Source organism: Idiotropiscis lumnitzeri, chromosome 3, assembly GCF_059441095.1.
Source record: "Idiotropiscis lumnitzeri isolate Australia: NSW breed Sydney's pygmy pipehorse chromosome 3, RoL_Ilum_1.0, whole genome shotgun sequence".
Taxonomy (NCBI): domain Eukaryota; kingdom Metazoa; phylum Chordata; class Actinopteri; order Syngnathiformes; family Syngnathidae; genus Idiotropiscis; species Idiotropiscis lumnitzeri.
In genome coordinates, this window is record NC_142393.1 from 12,607,061 (window position 1) to 12,626,640 (window position 19,580).

At 40.2% G+C, this 19,580-nt stretch overlaps 1 protein-coding gene across 5 annotated transcripts in view; it reads right to left on the bottom strand.

Annotated features, from left to right (window-relative positions):
- Positions 1-8,464: 8,464 nt before the first annotated feature.
- Positions 8,465-19,580, bottom strand: part of pofut1 (protein O-fucosyltransferase 1) — a 43,313-nt gene continuing 32,197 nt past the window's right edge. For 2 of the 5 annotated variants that reach the window (XM_088290548.1, XM_088290545.1), the window contains exons 3-10: positions 14,296-14,352; positions 14,114-14,188; positions 13,805-13,926; positions 13,325-13,507; positions 12,673-12,785; positions 12,096-12,288; positions 11,575-11,817; positions 8,465-11,355 (exon numbers count right to left, since the gene is read on the bottom strand). In XM_088290548.1, the coding sequence (XP_088146674.1) occupies positions 11,065-11,355; positions 11,575-11,817; positions 12,096-12,288; positions 12,673-12,785; positions 13,325-13,507; positions 13,805-13,926; positions 14,114-14,188; positions 14,296-14,352 (1,277 nt within the window). In that variant the 3' untranslated portion in view covers positions 8,465-11,064. Of the gene's footprint in view, positions 11,356-11,574; positions 11,818-12,095; positions 12,289-12,672; positions 12,786-13,324; positions 13,508-13,804; positions 13,927-14,113; positions 14,272-14,295; positions 14,353-14,590; positions 14,630-15,715; positions 15,724-19,580 lie in introns of those variants that run through there. The other 3 variants (XM_088290549.1, XM_088290547.1, XM_088290550.1) reach the window with 3 other exon arrangements.

Genomic DNA, 19,580 nt, shown 5'->3' on the forward strand with positions numbered 1-19,580 from the left:
TTTACTTCCTTTGCAAATGTATTCAGCAAATTCACAAAATAATTACAAACGGTGATGTAAAAATAACGTTGCTGTCATGGATACCAGCTATCCACCATAGCTGATTAAGTTTCCTATATATTTTTATATTTATTTGGATGTATTTATTTGTAAAAAAAAATAAAAGGGACCTTGTACATTAATAAATATTCATACCAATGTAAATACCATTTGATCTTGGCTTGATGGTATTAGTTGTTCCCAATATTATAGGTTAATTTATGACAAAATGTCAAAAAAAAATGCATGCTAACAGTTTTTTGTTTGGTTTTGTCACACTTCTTCTTGCCAGTCTCATGAATCGGTTCCTCTGCATATCGTGACTCATTTCTTACTCCTAGAAATGTAACGTGGTGCTTTCGCTATTTTCTGTGCGAATCGCAGACTTGGGAGACTCGAGTCACGTGACTTGAATCGAGTTGCTATTTTTAGGACTTGCTTACCAAAAACATGGGAATGACTTTATTTAACTTGGACCTGCTATCTAACTAACTCAACCTGACTTAGACTTGAATTACATGACTTGACAAGTCATCTTCTTTATAGTTTAAAATTAGCATTTTAAAACCATTTGCCTTTGTAAGGAGGAAAGCAAGAAAGATAAAACAAAAGAGGGTTTTTGTTCATTCACGCCAACCTGGCAACCCAGTCAGCGTTATTTGTTTGAGAAAAGTGGAAGACGACGTCAACACCAACAGCGTCGACTCGGAGCAACTGCGAGGATCATTAATCCGAATGAAAGGATTATTGTGGCATGGTGCTAATAGTTATTTGTGCAGAGAAAAAAAAATATGTGGTGACGTCTTTGGATTCAAGGATCGTCATTTTGATGAAACCGGGAAAAAGACAACCAGTAACATGCAAGGTCTGAAACTCGAAGATAACTGAAGAAGGTGGTTTTTTTTTCCATCAATCTGACGCATGTACGATAGCTTTGTGAACCTGAAGCTATCTTAATTGAGCTCACCAATCGCTTGTCAAATACTCCACGATGGTTCTTTGAGAAGCCAATAAAGCAGAATGTAATCTTGAAACTGTACCGTTTAAAACAGCGGACATTATTTAAGCATCGACATTGTGTATTATATAGCACGTTTCTCATAAGTGGTCTATGTAGCAGTACTTTTCTGGTCTGATCGTATCCGGCATATTTTTAGAGATGTAAATGTTCATTACATTTTTAGGGATACTGTGCTTTTTGGAGATAAGTGAAACAAATATTTGATCACTCCAACGTATGTTATACTGAGCACAATTTTAGGATTTGACTTTAAACTTGCTTGAACCAACTTGAAATTTGATGGCTACTGGGCTGGACCTGCTTGATTTTTCTTTTTTCCCACAGTGACTTGGGACTTGAAGGTTACAACTCGAGACTTGCACACGTGACTTACTTCCACCTCTGGGTGATGGTGACATAACATTATCAATAAGTACGCTAACTCCTATCTTACAGTAAAACTGTAGCTCTAACGAAGCTGATTTTGCAAAGAGTGTACAGGCTCAAATGCACTAAGACCATCAACTTGCAGCATGTTTGTCTAAATAGACATTTTTACTGAGCATTATAAAGGAGACATATTTGCTCTTTTCATCCACAATTTAAAGGGTGAAATCAATCCCCAATAAATCTGTGTGTGTTGTCTTCAACACCGCTTATCCTGTACAGAGTAGTGGGAGTCTATCCCAGCTACCTTTGGGCAAAATGGTAGACCACACCGGTCACGGTCACCAGACAGTTGCAGGGCACACACAGACACCGTCACTGAGCGGGAACCAATCCCACGCAGTCTGCACACAAATCAGGCGAGTGTACCACTACACCAGCATCGACCTTTCTCCCCAAATATCTTTGCAAAAATATCTTCAATGTGCCCCATTAGTATAACCTGAAATTTGATTATGGAAAATGAATCGAACAAAAACCCGTATCATGGGATGGCCATTTTACAGTAAGTGGCAGTACAAGTTGTCGGGACACAAATTGTAATAAGAGCAATTAAAAAATTTGACGTGTGACTCTTCTTGAGATAATAATGATAGCATCGCTCAGCAAAGATGGTTATCCATTTCCAATTTTTTTTTTGGTTTTAAATAGTCGTCTGACGCAGAAATGTGGCCATCCAAAATGTGTACCCACAATGTTTGTTTTTGTTCAAAGTCTTCCCGAGCGCAACGTATACACAGTACGAATCGTATCCTCCCCACACCTCCCATTGCTTGTACAGAGTAATGCGTTTTATCATTTGAAACAGGACCTAAATGCCTTCTGCTCTTCTAAGGCATGAAATGATCATCTCAATGCATTTCGAGGCTTTGATTCATCTCATCCTCTTGAGATTGTCGGCTGCGAGTGTTTTTAATTCATGCTTTTAGTTTGGCCCGCTGCTCCATCGCCACCTCCTGAGAACCCACAACAACAAAAAAATGCAGCTGCTCAGAGATTTTTTTTTTTTTTTTGGAATTATTCAATGATAGCTTTTTCCCTCGCTCACTTTGGATCCACACAACAGTGTGAAAGGCCGAGAATGGCTTTTTTTGGGTTTTGGTTTGTTTTTCCGTTTGCTTTATTCTTCCATTTTCTGTATTGTCGCTTCACAACTTGTCCTGGAGTTGTTTGCTAACAAAAAGATGCTTTCTGCACTTTTTTTTCTCTCTCTCAGTTTGTCCAAGGGCTGAAGTTGTGCTTTTGACGAGCACCTGTCATTCCATCCACCAAACAACACATTCCCCTTCCGCTTTTGGATAAAAGTGTCAATGTAGTACTCTCAAGTAGGAAACGATTAACCTTCCATTTGACACTCCTTGTAAAAAAAAATTAAGAAATCTTTGTAGACACTGGAGTTCTGTACAAAAATAATTACCGGCAATGATAATAACGTCTGTCTGTCCTTGTTATTTTCTAAAAGTCTTGTGAAAATTGTAAGAAATTAAGGTATTTAAAAACAATTGTTCTCCTGGGTTTTTTTTGTAACTTGCTTTGGTTTTATGATAATATATTATTGTGTACCTATTGTAAATATGAAGCACACCTATTTTGCAAGCCAAGGATTGACTTTATACCATTGTTATATATGAATAAACTTTGCTGGTTAAAAAGTGCATTCAGATCCTTTCGGGAGATTTTTATTTTTTTTTTATTTTTGCTGTAGCTGGGTGATGTCCCCACACTTAACCCTATGTAGTCTATATCTTGACTTCTTCACTCCCTCTTCTTATAAATTTCCACAAGGGGGGTCTAATCCCCTTTTGCTTCTAATCTGGTACCACTGAGACCAATTCAAATCCGTGGAGGACTTAACACCCTGTAATGCCTTTACAGGCAGTCACTGCATACGGATGACATTCCCATTCACGTTTATTCTGGGTTTGATACTCTGGCTAGATTCCAGGACGAATTTCAAATTAATTATGTTGGCGAGCTGGGAACACCAGGTTGGATTTCAACCTCCATCCATCCAATTTCTGCAGCACCGATCTTTATTATGGCCGTGGGTGAGCTGAAGTCTATCCCGGTAGACTTTGGGTGAGGCGTGCTGAACGCCCTGGACTCGTTCTCCATCAATCGCACTCAATTGTGAGGCAGTCTTGTTAACCACAAAACATTTTTGGATTTAAAAGATCCAATGGTGAGTTTGTGTTGCAAGTGCAAAAAGAAGTTAAATGTCCCTGAATGTTTGGAACAAGTGACGCATGGTGACGCAGGAGTCTTCCCGCTTTCAATGGGAGTCCACATACTCACCTTGATAACAAGCTGCCGCTGACGTCAGCAGGAACCTCGCAAAGTCCTGTGACAGTAAGCCGCGCTTGCGGCATTAATTAGTTGTTTCCATAATGCATACAAGCGTACGGAAACTTTTCCTCTGACATTTGCTGACAGCGATTTGTGCTCTGCTGAGCTCCGCTGACCTTTCAACGGGCGAGTGTGACAGTTAGCGTCTCGCCTCCTCGCTCGGACTCGTCCCGACGACCTGATATGCAAATGAGGCAGGTTGACTGATGGCCTACTGGTGTTCGCGCCCCGCCGCCGATCTTTTAAGACGGAGATGTGGCTGGGTGGTTGGAACAGAACAGTTTGTTTCAGTCTTGTAATGGAAGAGAGTACAATTACTTTGTTACTGTACTCACTGGGGTATATCCACACGTGTACTCTACTTGGTTATTAATATTTCTTGTCATTTTTACTTTGACTCACCTCAATTATATTTAATATCGGAAAATTACTTTTAATTTGTATTTAATACAGACACTTGAAGACCTTTACTCGAGTAATCCTGTACCTTAACTTTTACTACAAGCAGGTCATTTTCCAAGATGCATGTAATTTCAGTCGAGTATTATTGTTTTCATCCATCCATTATCTACACTCAAAATCACAATTTTGGAGTGTTCAATCAACCTACCAAGCATGTTTTTGAAATGCGGGAGGAAACCGGAGTACCCGAAAGAAACCCACACACCGAGCCAACCGGGCTGTTTTCAATTTACTTTAAGAATGAATTTTTTTTTTTAAAAATCAATGGAGTAGCCAGGGTGACAAAACACCTCAACGAGGGATGGCCGTCCATGCACATGTACCATTTGCGTTGTTATAATGTCCTCCGTAACAGAAAAGTCATTATTTATCACACAATCAGCATTTTGTAATATACTTATATATACAAAAGTTTGCAAAAAAACATTCATAATTAAAGCAGGAAAAAGTCAAACTAAAACAACAGTTTGCTGAGCTTAATTACCAGACAATGTCATTTTCTTTGCCTTAGCTTTACTTTTGTGTCCTATTATGTGCACTGATTTGCTAGTCATGGCCAGTCAGATTGATCGATTGTCATCAAAAGCAGGTGCTGTTTTTCATGTGATCAATGGCTCATTCATTCCAATCATTTCTAAAAAGCACAACATCTCAAAAATCTATCCATCCATTATTTGGGTCGCGGATGCGCTGCAGCCTATCCCAGCTGTCTTCGGGCAGTCGGCGGGGTACATTCTGAACTGGTTGCCAGCCAATCGCAGGGCAACAAAAATCGATGAATTCTTCACAATTCTATATGTTAAGTTTAACCGGTATATTCTTTTTTGCATTTTAAGTATGTCGTGCACGATTGGTATATATATGTTAATTTGTCACATGAAAACATGCATGTGGATGATATAATAACTTCTCAACCATGTTGTTGACTTTTTATGGCGTAAAAGCAATGACTTGATTAACTCTGACAATAACAATGAAAGTTACACAGTTTGCATTCAGATTAAATGCCATCTTTTTCTTTACATGGGTATGGTGACTCTAAATAACCTAGTAATGGTCCAAAATGTGTTATTTACTACAAATAATGAACGACTAAAATAAAAAGTTGTGTTTGGTGATGTGCCATAAGATTTTTCTAATGTTGAATAATTGCCTTAGTTTAATAAAGTTTGGGAAACATGGATTTGTTTGTACACACCTAAACTCACAAATTTAACTGCTGCTTTCAGGGCGCAGGTGAGGAGTCCTGGCATATTTCCCAAGTTGAATCCCTCATTTGCATATGCAGATGTTAATTACCGTCAGGACAATCAGCAGGATGCCGCGACAGCTTGAGCATCACACGCCTCTCCTCCAAGCACCCCCGACGCCCACCCTCACAAGTCGTCATTTCCACACTTACTCCCCCGGCTGACAATAAAAGATAATCACCTCCCATTTCCTTCATGGCTCATTCCCTCCTGCTCGCCGTTGTCTGAATCTCTACGCTGAGCTCTTATCTGCAGGGGTAAGGCGGTCCAGGGCGGGCCTGCCATGTCGACACGCCACCTGCCAAAAACTCACCAAAGGGGGCCGAGTCATTCAGTGTCAGCTCCACAAGGGTTAAGAATCTTACATCATCCATAATGTGGTTTTATTGTGTCCGGATGCTTCGGTCAAGACGCATTCAGGTGTATCGGTAAAACTGGAAACTGGTGAAAGTGGAATGACTTGAATCCAAAACAATCACTTTTACACTTCAAATTAAAGGTTATTTGTGTCACGTGAGCAAAGTGGCGTCGCACCAGGCCTATCGTAGATCCCTTCTTTCTTTTAAATGGGTACCTGTGAATGTTTTCTGGTTGGGTTGGCAATTACTTTATGGATTTCTTTTGTGTTTTGGAAGTAAACCAAGAAAGGAAGCAAAAAGACGAAAGGAAGGGCAGAAGAAAGAAATAAGGAAAGGAAGGGGAAAGAACAATAAGGGAAGGAATGATGAGAAAAGGAAATTAGAAATCAATCAATGATTAAAAGCTTGGAAAACAGAGATGGAGGCTGGAACACTAAGCGTGGCGCATAATGCTTGGTCTTGGGTTTGAATCCCGTCTTTGGAAAAAAGAAAGTAATAAGAAAGGCAAGAAGAGAGTAAATGAATAAAGGATTGGAAAAATCAATTCAAAGTGAAAAAGGAGCAATTGTCAAAAAACATAGTCAAAGTGGTATGTAAAGTATATTAGATTTTGCCTTCTGGTCAATGCACATCTTTGTCTAATACTTTTGATGAGTAAAATCTAAATTTAAGGTTTGAACTGGGTCATACGTCTAATTTTAGACAAACTAATACATCATATTGAAGGAATATTTAGGTTTCCGACTATTTTCTATTCAGTGTGTCTCAAAAATGGAAACTCAAATGTGACGCCACCCCTCGCTTTTTTTGTTGTTGTGACTTTTTCACAGCAAGCATGTTGACAGTACGTAGTGAGGAGATAATAACTTAAGAATAAAAACACTAACGTCTCAGACACATTCCAAAAATACAAAGCTATTCTGGGGATTTTGTAGAGGGACGGTACATGGAGTTTTATGAGAACGTGGATAATCTTCTTTTTTTACCATTTGATCACATTGATGGAAGTAGCCGCCCTCAGAATAATAATGGCGCTGCCTGTGTGTTCATCTTCCGCCGCCAAAAATCAGGATGTCGCCTGTTAGCAAGCACAACGGCAATTATTTTCAACCCTTTCTTCAGAGTTCAGCCTTGGCATGGGACTGTGCTTCACTGAGTATAACTACATGTTATCATTTTTGCAGTGATTCCTAACCACTGTAATATGCAACAAAATTGCCCAATTTCACTAAATTGTGTAGCCCAAAATGTATTTCCTAAAAATACTCTTTTTTTGTTCATCTTGTTTGCTAGATCTATCAAATGCTCTAAGCTGTGTACAAACCTGTTGCCTTTCATATAAGAGAGTAAGCCATGACATGCACATAGTGAGAAAGTAAATTTAAGACATCTTTTTTTTACACGATAATAATGAGTGCCCTTCGAATAGACGTACACCATGTTGTAAATGTGATTATCACAGTTCATAGATGTTGCTCACACTGGGACATCAAAGAATGAACTGCTGAACCCGTTTGAACAGTGTTACTAACAAAAACAGCAGCACCCAATAAGTGAACGAGTTTCCTGCACAATACTAAGGTTGAGTTACAGTGGACTCCGACACGTGATCGCTCCGCAATGTTGTGTGCGAATTTTCTTCACTATTTCTTCAGTCTACTTGCACTTACGTCCACACTGCTGCGCTAAAATGCACTGTTGGCTTTGTTTGACCTTTTGTTAACAGCAATACGATTTAATGTAAAACAATAATTTAAAAAAAGCTTTGAAAAAACTTCTATTTTTAGTTCTAGTATTTACATTTGAGCTCTTTGTCATGACAAAAAAAAACAACAAGGCAATGAATGAACAATAAATGTTGAATGGTATTACTGCTGTTCGACACATATTTCCAGTTTCCATGCATTTCGCTTGCAAAATTTGCTTTTTTCTTTGGGGGGGGGCTTGTCTACCCACAGTAACGCCTTTCCTCCCTCCCCTCCACTTTTTTTTTGCCGCTCCCATGCTTCCATTGTCCAAGTATGCTGTATGCCTGGGATGAAAGAGGCTCGCTGTGGGCGCACTTCTTTGAGAATTATTTAAGGCTTGAGTTTGTCGGGGATGAATATGTGATGTGGAGGTCCCCAGCCTCTCCAGGCGTGCCCACAGCAACGCTTCAGACTGGCATACGGCTTCCCTTTGGTTCAAGAACGGCTCGGGATAAATATATTTTATCATATATATTATCAATCCATCCGAAACAAATATAAAAGTATGCAATTTTGTGCTGATAGAAATTAGGACTCTCAGGGTTGTATGAAGAAATAGTGTTTTTAAATACACGTACTAACGCACGTGCGAGCTTAGGTTGCCATCTAGCGGCCGTACATTTTATGCCTACGTATGCTCCACAAAAACATATATATATTTGTATTACATGCATCTCCGTGCGTGTGCCTACCGTGAAAAAGTCCATTTAAAACATGTAAATCATCGGGGAAACAATTCAGAAGGTCAATATCTACATTGAAATAAAAAAAAATCGAAAATCAATACAATAAATCTGTATTTATTGAGCACATTTCACAACAGCTGGAGCTGTAACAAAGCGCTTTCAATATAGTGTCATATAAATTAGAAGGAATTAAAACACATAAAACTGAATGTAATATCCTAATTTCTTGAGATGAATTGGGGGAATTTGTTAGCTGCCAGCTTTAAGTGTAAAATACGTTCAACATTTAAAAAGAAAAAGTAATCATAAAATACGTTCACTGTAAAGTGAGTCTGTATAAATGTAACGTAAAAAAACCTTCTGGAATAAATTACGTTTACATACTCAAATTGAGAATGTAGCTGTATTCACTGTTTATCAATGTTTGTAGTTTGCAGTGATGTATAAGGTACTGAATCGAACTGAGGGCGTTTCTTCAAATTTTGGTTACTAATTAATAAGCTTCTTTAAGTGACTGTAAAACCGCTCCCAGATGCTCTGACAAGATCAGTCAGAACTGAGCAATATTATGATTATAAATTTTCAAGTTCGACTTGACTGGATCTCATTGTCATGTGTTAATCAAATTGTTGGATCTTAAAGCTCTCCCACACTGTCAATTGCAAGAGCCCAGATTGGATTGGCGGTGTCCTCAAATCAGCATTTGGTACCCATCTGCATGGGTTGCTATGGTAACGACAAAGATGACAATGAGGAATTAACTAGTCTTTACTGTTTATTGGAAAGTCCTAACCTTTGCCGCAGCAAACGCCTTGTGCCAACCAGTCGGCTTGCCACTGACAGCATCACTTTCTCTCATATGAATGCGCAACCGGATTAAACCATCTCGCAGCTTTTAGTAACATGATGCATGACAACGTACTTTTGTAACCAAGTGGTGACATATTCAAAAGTTATCTTTGGTTTAGCAACACTGCACAAAATAGCAACGGAAAGGGCCGACTGGTGTTTTTGTTAATCACCTTGTATTATCTAAAGCCGCCCAGCTGCTTCTGCGCCTCCACGTCGAGGTGCAAATGATACAAAAGCCTCTGTGATTTCTAATTTGAGGAAGATTAAATGCAGAAATCCCATCTGTCGGATTTTAAACCGCCTCCCCCAGTCTTGTTCAGAGTGGCAACCCTCACACTGATACGTCATTTGCAGCTTGTTTCTATCGTGATTTTATTTAGTCTTAATGGCAAATTTCTTTTCAAACTTCATCAAATCAAGACAGGTACAAGCCGTAACAGCCACGTCAGAAAATAAACCAATCCTGCAGGCGTGCGGTGTTTGCTTCTTTCCGTGCGTGAGAAGAGGCAAAGTTGTGGCAGGACAACACACTTAGCTCAGAATGATTTGAGCATCTGACAGTTCCTGGCCAAGAAGAACATCGTGTTTGAAGGAGTGGCAGAGAAGGGACTAGAATTTGAAATATTTCTTAAATGACACCAGGACTGGAACTTTTGGATCACACCTTGAAAATGAAAAAAAAAATTGATTTGAGGCTGGCAGTGTGAACAAGACCTTGGTGTCTCAACGGAGGCCATATAACACTTTGCTCCAGCTCAAAGTTCTTGTGATATGTTGCCCAGGCTGCGACGATACTAAATCTGCAACTAATCAAAAAGGTGTCATTTCCAAACCTCCGTCTTCTGTTTTTATTGCTTTGTTGCCGTTACCTCATTTGCTCCGCCTTTCTAAACCACATTGCACTAAAATAGAAAGATTTTTTCTTAAAATCTTGTGACACCTTCATCCCCCATTGGGCAACACACCTGACAACTACTAATATTAATTTGACTTAAAGAGCTTTTCTAGATATGCAAAAAAAAACTATTTACAACTAAAACGGAAAAGAAAACAGTTGTCTTTATGATGCCTCATGATTTACGATATTTAAGTTTCATAATCAAAAATGCTTCCCTCCAGTTTGATCTTTGTCAAGATCAGATTTTTTAACATATCACATTAAACTAAGATCCTCAAGTAAACACTGGTTTAATATTTGTCATCTTGTTACCAACTAATTCGGTTCTGAATGTGGGCGTCTGCTCATGGCGGGGGGGGGGGGGATCTATCCTGGGGCGCCATCCCAAAATCATGAAAAATCCCAAACTGTTTGCCTTGGCATTTTTAGCAGGTGTTAAAAGGAAATAACCACCAAATAAAACAAAACCTCTAAAATGGATAATTGTTTGATTCATTCGTTTTATCGTGTTTAATAAAGTCAAACAATTTCAAAGTGACCCTTGCACCCTTTAATTTTCTGTATGCCGCCCTGGAAGTAAAAAGTTTGGACACCCCGACTCTACCTAAACGATTATCGTTTTGAATAAAAGGATACACATGTTCATTTCCGGATGTGTTCGAACCTCTAGCGGAAGTCCATTAAATTGTTCTGCCTGACTGGCACAGACAGATGAACAAAGATACGTATGAATCATTTTCATCATTTCCTACAGCATGCCACCACGGCGGACGGTTTGGGAAAACTGCGTTAAAGTGTCGAGCGATTGCAGAGCCGTTATTGAAAAAGAGACGCGCCATTCGCTTCATTTTGTCTTTGGGTCCACTTCTCTTGTGGTCGTTTGTATTTATCTTGCAGCAAGTTGCACTTGTATTGTAGCAATTGAGAGTAGTGTTTTTCTTTTTTGTATCCCCGCCGAGTATTCTCAGCCGCTGTACTTAGTTCACGTCTTTGCTGCAGCTGGAGGACAATTCTGGATTGCCACAATATTGTTCGTCCAAGTGATGTTGCCGTAGCATTTCTGATGTCGATTGAGTACCGGTGCAGATTGGTTCACCATAACCAGGTTGGTCCAAGCCAAAAAAGGAGGAGGGAAGATGGTGGATGTCCCTTTCTCTCTTCACAAAGGCAGTAAAGGAAGAGACGCAGTTCCCAATAAAGTGGTCCGCTTGGCCTAAAATGTACAGGTCCATTTGGGGGGTGTCGGGCCGCAGGCTCACCACTTTGACCTGCAGAGGGATGTCAACACTTTTAGATTATCTCTCGAGAGGAAATTAAAGGCAATTGTTTTAAATCGTGAAGAATAATGCATAATGTCGGATTCGGGACGTCAGTTGTTGAGCATTATCGGTCGCTATGTAAACATTTTGCAATGATGACATAATCTGCTAGAGAAAAGCCAGTTGCAATGAGCAAGTGTGAGTGACTTTGTCAAACCGTTTCGTCACCTTGCCCTTGAAGAGCTTCTCAATGTCGCTGCTGTGGGATTCAGAGTCGGTGGCGATGTAGACGGAGCGAGCTGAGGTCTTTTCCACCCACAGCTTGACGGCCCTGCGGATCTCGGTTAAGTCGGGAAGGCACATGGTCATGGTGAGGGGCAGCGCCGCCTGCCGCTTGTAGCCCACGCACTGAGGGGAGGCCATGAAATGAGGCCCTGCTTCGCCACTCTTCAGCAATTTGCAGGCGTTTTGCTTTAAGGAGGAATGAGAAAGAATGGCAAGAGACATTGATATCACTTTTCATTTACAAAATTATCCTTAGTTATAGAAACTGGCATAAATACTGTAATATGCGTGTGGGTCTACAAACAAACACAATACACATGAAATAAATGGATTACTCGCTATTGAATGGCAGGACATTCATAGAGATTCACCCACCGTATTAAAAAGAATTACAAGAAAAAAAAAGAACATTGAATCAATGTAGCGAAGTGCTCGTGAGAGCCGAATCTCGAAAACCACCTCACCCAGTCACTGCCGATCCGCAAGTGAAGACCAACATAGGGCCGAGTCAGGAGGGCATCGATGTGCTTCTGTCCCTCTGCCGCCATCTTGTCTGACCACACAACGTAACGCTGCAGGCTCACGTGCTCCTCCACCACCGGAAACTGGGCAGGGGCGCCGGGAAGGGCCAAGACCGGGTGCTCGTTGGGTGGAAACCTAGAGCGCCAAGGAGGGGAAGGGTTGAGTTCAGCCTTTTAAAAGCTTCCCAGATTCGAGTATTGTCACACAGAATAAAAAGCCTTTTCATTTGACTTTTCCATCTAGAAATCTAGCTCAGAAATGTAACCACAAACTAAAGCAAAGAACACAAGATGAACATTTCATGTCTGGAAATGTGTCAGTTAGAGAGCCATTTGGAATATAGCTGATGTACACAATATCGCCCATGTCAAGTTTCTCTGGCCAAGACAAGACAGCTAGGTGGGACAAAATCTTTTCAACAATGAATTTCAAACAACGGACAGCATTCTCATCAAACAATTAATCAATACCCACCCCTGGCCACAACATTTACTGAAGTCAAAGAAAAGGTTTACTCACTTTTTCATCCACTGCTGCTGGTGGTATGCACTGAAGGAAATACCACTAAATAACACAGACTCGTCAAAGTCCACCCCGACATAGTCCCAGAACTGACCAAATGGATTTCCATCCTGAAAAGACCAGAACCATTCACACGCATTAGAGCAAATATCGAGCAGGTACACACACACACACACACACACACACACACACGCTTGCGCAACCGCAACAAAATAAAAACTAGGTATAATGACAACTATTGTTACCCTGCTGGATAGCACTCAAAGAAGCACAAGAACAAGCTGTTGATATGTGAAGTGACGGACGAGCCACGAGAGGACAGCGTTTGACTCCAAACGCCATTGAAAATGAGAAGTCAAAAGCAAGGCGCACAAAGATAATTTGGACCATTTTAGAGCCTTGTTCTGTTCCCAACTTTTAAACAAGCCGCTGAAAGTTAGAGTGGGATAATTCTACTTTTGTCACTTTGTAGGAGTTATTTGAAGTTTATTCTTCTCGTATTGCATGCTCTTATATTTTCTGGTAGCACGAATGCTCCATGGGACCATGCAGACTCTCCCAAATCAGTCAAAAATCTACGTTTTACTTCTGTGTGAGGAATGGGACTCTTAATTGAGACAAAAATCTTGCTGTTTCACTGTAACCTCACCTTCATGGGACAGGATCGCTTATCGGCACTCCGTTGAGCCGCTGCCTCAAAGCAGTAAGCTTTCCTCTGTCCTCTGGGCCAGTGTTTATCAGCCAGCTCCTTCATGAAGACTTCCAAAGCCACCACGCGATGGTAGGCCAAGAGGACCTCGAGTTTGAAGAACTCACTGTATGGAACGTGAACCTGGATGAATAGCAGAGGAAAAAAATCATAGATTATAAAAGTCGTGAATTTTTGCACAGAGATGATATTTGGATTATTTTTAGACCGGAAACTAGAAGTAAAGGGTAGCGCTCACGTGACTCATTACAAGGTAACTATTTATTAATGTGTATGTAGCATAAATAATAAATGAGGGGAGTTCACAATAATTCCTCGGGGGTCCTTTTTCGTATTTCCCTGTCTTTTGAGTGTGCAAGCGCTTTTGTCCATAATGTTTATTGGACACGACTGCAAATAGAAACCGGCATACAGACTTACATTCTTGGAAGGCGGGCTGAGATGACGGTAAACAATCCACGGGGGGACTGCCAGGGTTCGATTTAAAATCTTCGCAAAAGCCAGAGAACCCAGGAAATGGTCTGCCTGGTTTCCAAAGCGACCTGAACACACAAACACAACTTTGTCTTTCTTTATGCTGAATGTGATCATACGTACGTTGGAACTAAAATGTATTTTTTATTGCGATGTACTGTGTAAAAAAGAGGGGGTATATTTACAATGCGAATTAACAACGACAAGTAATGGTGTCAAGTAGAAAAGCTGCTTTAAAATAAAAATGTTTATTACCCATGCACGGACAGTACAGCACATATCCATTATGATCCCACTCCAGTTCTTCGGCAGCCGCCCGACAAGTTTGTTCTAAGAGTGAACAAAGTAAGCAAGTAAGCGTGAGCGCGTGAGACGGCAGCTTCCACACCGCCATTGTAGTTCAAAACATATCCCACAATGCAGTGCGCGCGCTTTACCTTCTTCGTTTGAGTAATGGTGGAGACTGTCAAGACTATTCACGCGTGTGCTGCCATCTGCAGGACAGAAAAAAGCATGATGTTGCTTCCGTCGTAAACTCCTCACTCAAAACAAAATCAAGACGATCACATTTTTTATTTTCGCTTTGTTTGTTTCGTGTGTGCGTGTGTGTTATGTATACTGTTTAATGCTCAATTCATATCATTTGACATATTCCCAAATATTGATTGACTTAAAAGTTTGATTTCTTAAAAAAATAAATAAATCTAATCAAGGTTGTATCCTGACTCTCACCCAAAGTCAGCAGGGACAGGCTCCAGGTCATCCATGATCCTAATGAGTACAAACCTACAGTCAATGGATGGATGCAATTAGAAGCAATCAGGGAAATTCTTAGTTTTATATAGAAAACGTTTTGCATTTATATCATATATAGGTACAGGACATGCTTGTACATAGCCTGCTGTTAAAAATAATTGAACAAAAAAAAAACATAAACAACTCGTTTCTTCATTTCTGCATAACTATTCATGAAACATAGCAAAATGTAATGAACAAAAAATCTGTTTTGCATTGGATGGTCTTGAGTAATAACTAGGACATTAACATCAACTCTTTCATCACATATTTTACATCACATCTTCTTTCATATTGCTGCTCAAAATGCCCAAACTCAAACTGCTGGATAACCATGGCAACACATGGCCTGAGTGGGTGTGGCCTAACAGAGATGAGATTCCCTAATCATTATTTTTTTAATGTCAAGTGACTCCACTTAGCTCTGAGTGTGATGTCATCACATTTAATAAATACAAATTCGGAAAACGCAGTTATTTCTTGATGGACTTGCATGACCCAGAGTTCAACTTTTTCTTTCCTTTTTTCTTTGCATTCAATAACTCTTGCTTTTCTTCTGTGATGCTCGGCAGCTGGCTGTTGTTTCCCTCCTTTCCTGTGCATGCTCCCTCCCCCCCACCCCTCCAACGCACACAGTTTTTCATTGTTTGAGATGACAGCAGTGATAACAATGCAGAGAGACATAACTCTCAGGGAGTTGGGGGGGTGTTGCAGCAGGGCAATTTTCTTCAGGTGAAGTAACGACACGTAGCAAAACAAACAAAATTATTATGTCTCGGAGTTGATACGTTCAATGACTTAAACGGCAGTTATAAACATGAAAAAGAAATAGCATTTGGTAGATTATTTTTCAGCTGTAACAAGACTTTTTTTTAATTGCCAATGCATTTTACACTGTTAAAAGGTGCCCGGTTTGGCAGGATGAGCAACAAGCACAAAGTAAAATGTGGCAAATCATCAATCACATCCTTGAGTGCTGAATGCCGTTATGTATTCTGTTGCTTTTATTTGGTGGTCTGGTGATTGAAGTCTCATCCATAGCAAGGAAGAAACAAGACATACTGGCAAATTGGCAGCCGTTTCAAGACCACAGAAGAACAATACTTGGTCAGTCACGACTGTTGGGGGCCATTCCACCACCCAATGGTCAAGATGATCCACAAATGTTGAGGTCAGGACTGTTGACAGGCCACGCCATTCTTTTCTACTCCCGCAGTGACGAACACAACGACATAGGGCAAGCTTTGAGTTTTTCCAAGACTGTGGAGATATGCATGAATCCCATCTGGAGATCTGTCTGCTTTGAGATGCATGCAGTGATGACGACTCAGACACTTGTTTTTTTCCTCCATCATTGAGAATGTTGCAGCACACCATCACACTCCCTCCGCTGTCAAGAATCTCAGCATTGCATAGAGCAACGCATAACTCTCCATTGTGAGAAAAATTTTCAAAATTGTATTCCAGCTCAAGAATGACCCAGCATTCACTGCAAACTGGTTCACGCAAGAAATTAAGCACGTGACTCCTACCTTCCTACGTTTGCAGGAAGCGAGATTGAAATGTTTTCTCTTATAAGTTGCAACAACTGATGTTCCCACATAGTTAAAGTCAGTGATTGTCATAGAAAGTGGAGTTGCACAGTTTCCATGTAAATAAAACGCTGGCGTCGCTCTACCGGAAGTCCCACCCATATTTCATGTCAAGGCTCATGTGGCGTAGGATTAAGCTTGCTGGACAAGTAGACAGATTTAGAGGGTAACTTGACACTATGCTGTGTCTTTTTAGTAGGATTCCCATGGTGCGTTTTCCGAGGCTAAAAAAAAAGTCTATTTTTAGCTTTTATGGGGATCCAGTCTAGTCGGCTACTGTCCAGCAGGCGGCGCTCTAGTGGCTCCGCTGGACTCGACTAAAAAGGATCCACCCATCCTTATCAACATGATGCAGAGCCTTCGATGGAACCTGATGGTTCACCTCATCACAGAACAGAAGGTGCTGGGCCAAGATAGACTTTAGCTGCTCACATATTCTCTTGTTACATCATCATGAGGCTACTGCATGCATTTACCTGTTGTGTAACGCGTTCGTTGTGGACAGTTCGACTGTTTGAAAGGGTGAGACGCTAAATTTGGTTTCAATTAAAGCAGATTCACTTGAAGCAAGATTTGAACCCAGACCTCTCAACAGTAACACAGACTAGCTAACCATTGTATTACCGTGTTGCACAAACAAACCAAAACCAAATGAATAAACAATACAATAAAAAAAACAACTGTCAATTAACTCCTTACTGTAGTTTAGACAACTTGAAATTAATACTGTACTGAATCAAAATAGGCTTCACTGTATGTCACGTGTCATGTCTTGGTTTAGCTCCTCTCTTTGAATGTTTTATTTTTGTTTAGGTCAGTTCAGTTTAGTCTTAGTTTATCCACCCATCCTTTTTGCAAATTTATATTGCACCATGTGGAAGGAACTTTGTTGCAGCTCCAGCTGTTGTCAAATGTGCTGTATATAGCTGTATATAAATAAAATTGTATCGTGTTGCATTGTATTATACAGATTATACTTTGGTTCATGGGCAAAGGAAGGTAATAAAAAGCTACACACTTGACTGGGGGCCATCGTAAACGAAATTCAATCTCATGAATTTAAACTGGAAGCCTAGGTTGACAATGTGTCAAAAACTTTAGTCTTCTCCAGGATATTTTGGACAATTGTATGCTTCCAATCAGGCACTGGCTTACACAGAGGGTAGGGGTGTAGCCCCGGCAAAGACTCTCTCCCCACCTTTGTATTTTAATTTTTGATATATTTAAAAAAAAATCTGAAGTAGCCATTTTGTTCCAATGCAACCTCTGCTACCCTGTTTGTGCTGCACCTGAACCCTGTGTGTGTTTGGGAGTAGCAGGGAAAGTTGTTTTGTTTACTTTCACATTTGGTCAAATATTTTGCAACTGCACTGTAATCAATTGTAAAGTATTTAGTTTTGATTTGTTGAATAATTTTTTCGGTTACAAATCATTTTATATTAAAATAACTCATGCTGTGTATATACTTCCACTGAAAGAACAAGAGCAATGTTGTAAAGTAACTTAGCACAAATCAGTCAAGCCCCCATAAGGCCATGAAAAAAAAAAATTCTGGCACCATGCCTGCTTCCAACCCTTCCCCTGATAGTGTATTGGTTCATCTGTTAAGATATCTATGCAGGCTGCATTGCAAGTGTGAATTTGTTGACGGTAGCATTGACCACACAAATTCCAAAAGACACACAAGATGTAGAAAGACTTTCCATAAAAGTGGAAGCTGTTAAAAATCCATTCAGAGAGCAACACTATGCTTTCTAACTTTTCACTTCCTATAGACGGAATGTGTTCCAATAGTTTAGTCCATTTAGTATATCCGCACCAGTGACATACAATCTCACATCTTGTAACCGCAATTTGTGCCCAACATTTAGTGGCTGTTCATCACCCAGTCTCCATTAAAGCAAGCCACCCAACTGTTTTACAAAACAAAACTCGTAAAAACACACACACACACACACACACGTCCTCATTTCAAGAGGATTGCGGGTTGTTTTTCTGGCGAGCAAACAAACTCCAGATGTGAACTAATTGTGGCAAAGGAGGGGCTGAGTGCGGCGACGTGCACCTGTGTGTGTATGACACGACGCTTAGGCGAGTTCAGAAAGGAGGTGTGAGGACAAAGGTGAGTCGGAATGACACGGGAGCCAAGTGTCACCTTAAACAGACACAGATGTGAGCGCTTTATTATCGGGAGCTCACTACTACGCTTTCCTAGGAGGAGAATTGCTGGAAGACATCACGACTGATGAGGATGTGATCAGCTTCTGTGGAGGCCGCAGCGAGGAAGAACAAGAAGTCAGTGTCGCCATTATGTTGCACCTCGAGCTATAGCCAAAGGTTGTCAGAGAAGAAGAAGAATTGTCCTTGTTGTCATCACACACAATAATATTCATGAAATGAATAGTTAAACGCATTGAATCCCTCAGAGTAGTGACGACAGCACTGGAGCAGGGTGCGCCTCGCTTTTCCTCCCTTCAGCACTGACATCAGTGTCATTGTATTCATAGTGCATAAAGACACAGGTGACGTGCGCTGGCAAAAAACGAAGCAATGGATGTCATACATTGTAAAAAAAAAAAAAAAATAAATAAATCTATTTTTTGAGGGCGGGGGCTAAAACAGGCATTTGAGTTGCAACAACTTTAAAATATTAATTATTAATTATTATTATTTATGGCAATGATGTCCGTTAGCAAAACAGCGCAAGCAAGTTGTTTGCTCCAAAACAATTTGCTGAGTTATTTTGACTTGTAGCTTTATGTTGGCGGACAATACAAGGGACAATTGGTTGTGTAAATATTTATTTCTTTGCTAAAAATGTGGGACAGACAGTTTTCACACTTGAAATATTTTGTTTAGAATCAGAAATCCCTGTTTTGTCATTGTACAGTGTGCAACGAGATTAGAGAGCTCCCCTGTCCAGTGCAATTCGCCCAATTTAAAATTTGTTTATGTTGCCTTGAAATTTTGAGTTCACCCCAGTTTTTTCCAGCATAGAATGGTGTTTAACAAGCCATTAAGCAGAAAAACAAAAGAGAAAAACACAAACTTAAAAACTCAACCTATCTATCTTTTTGGGACAGTGGTTAGGACTTGGGCTTTAAAACCAGAGGGTGATTGTTCAAGTCCCAACAACTACACTGAAAAAAGGTGCGTTAAATTTACACACTTTCATTTCATCAAGTGGTTGCACAAAATAAGATTATATTGATCCAGATGCATTTTATTTAAGTAGCCTACTATTACTCAACTTAAGAAAAAATCTATTTGGATCCAGATTTTTTCTATTTTGTGCAAAATGGAATAAATTCTACACATTTCTTTTGTTTGTTTTT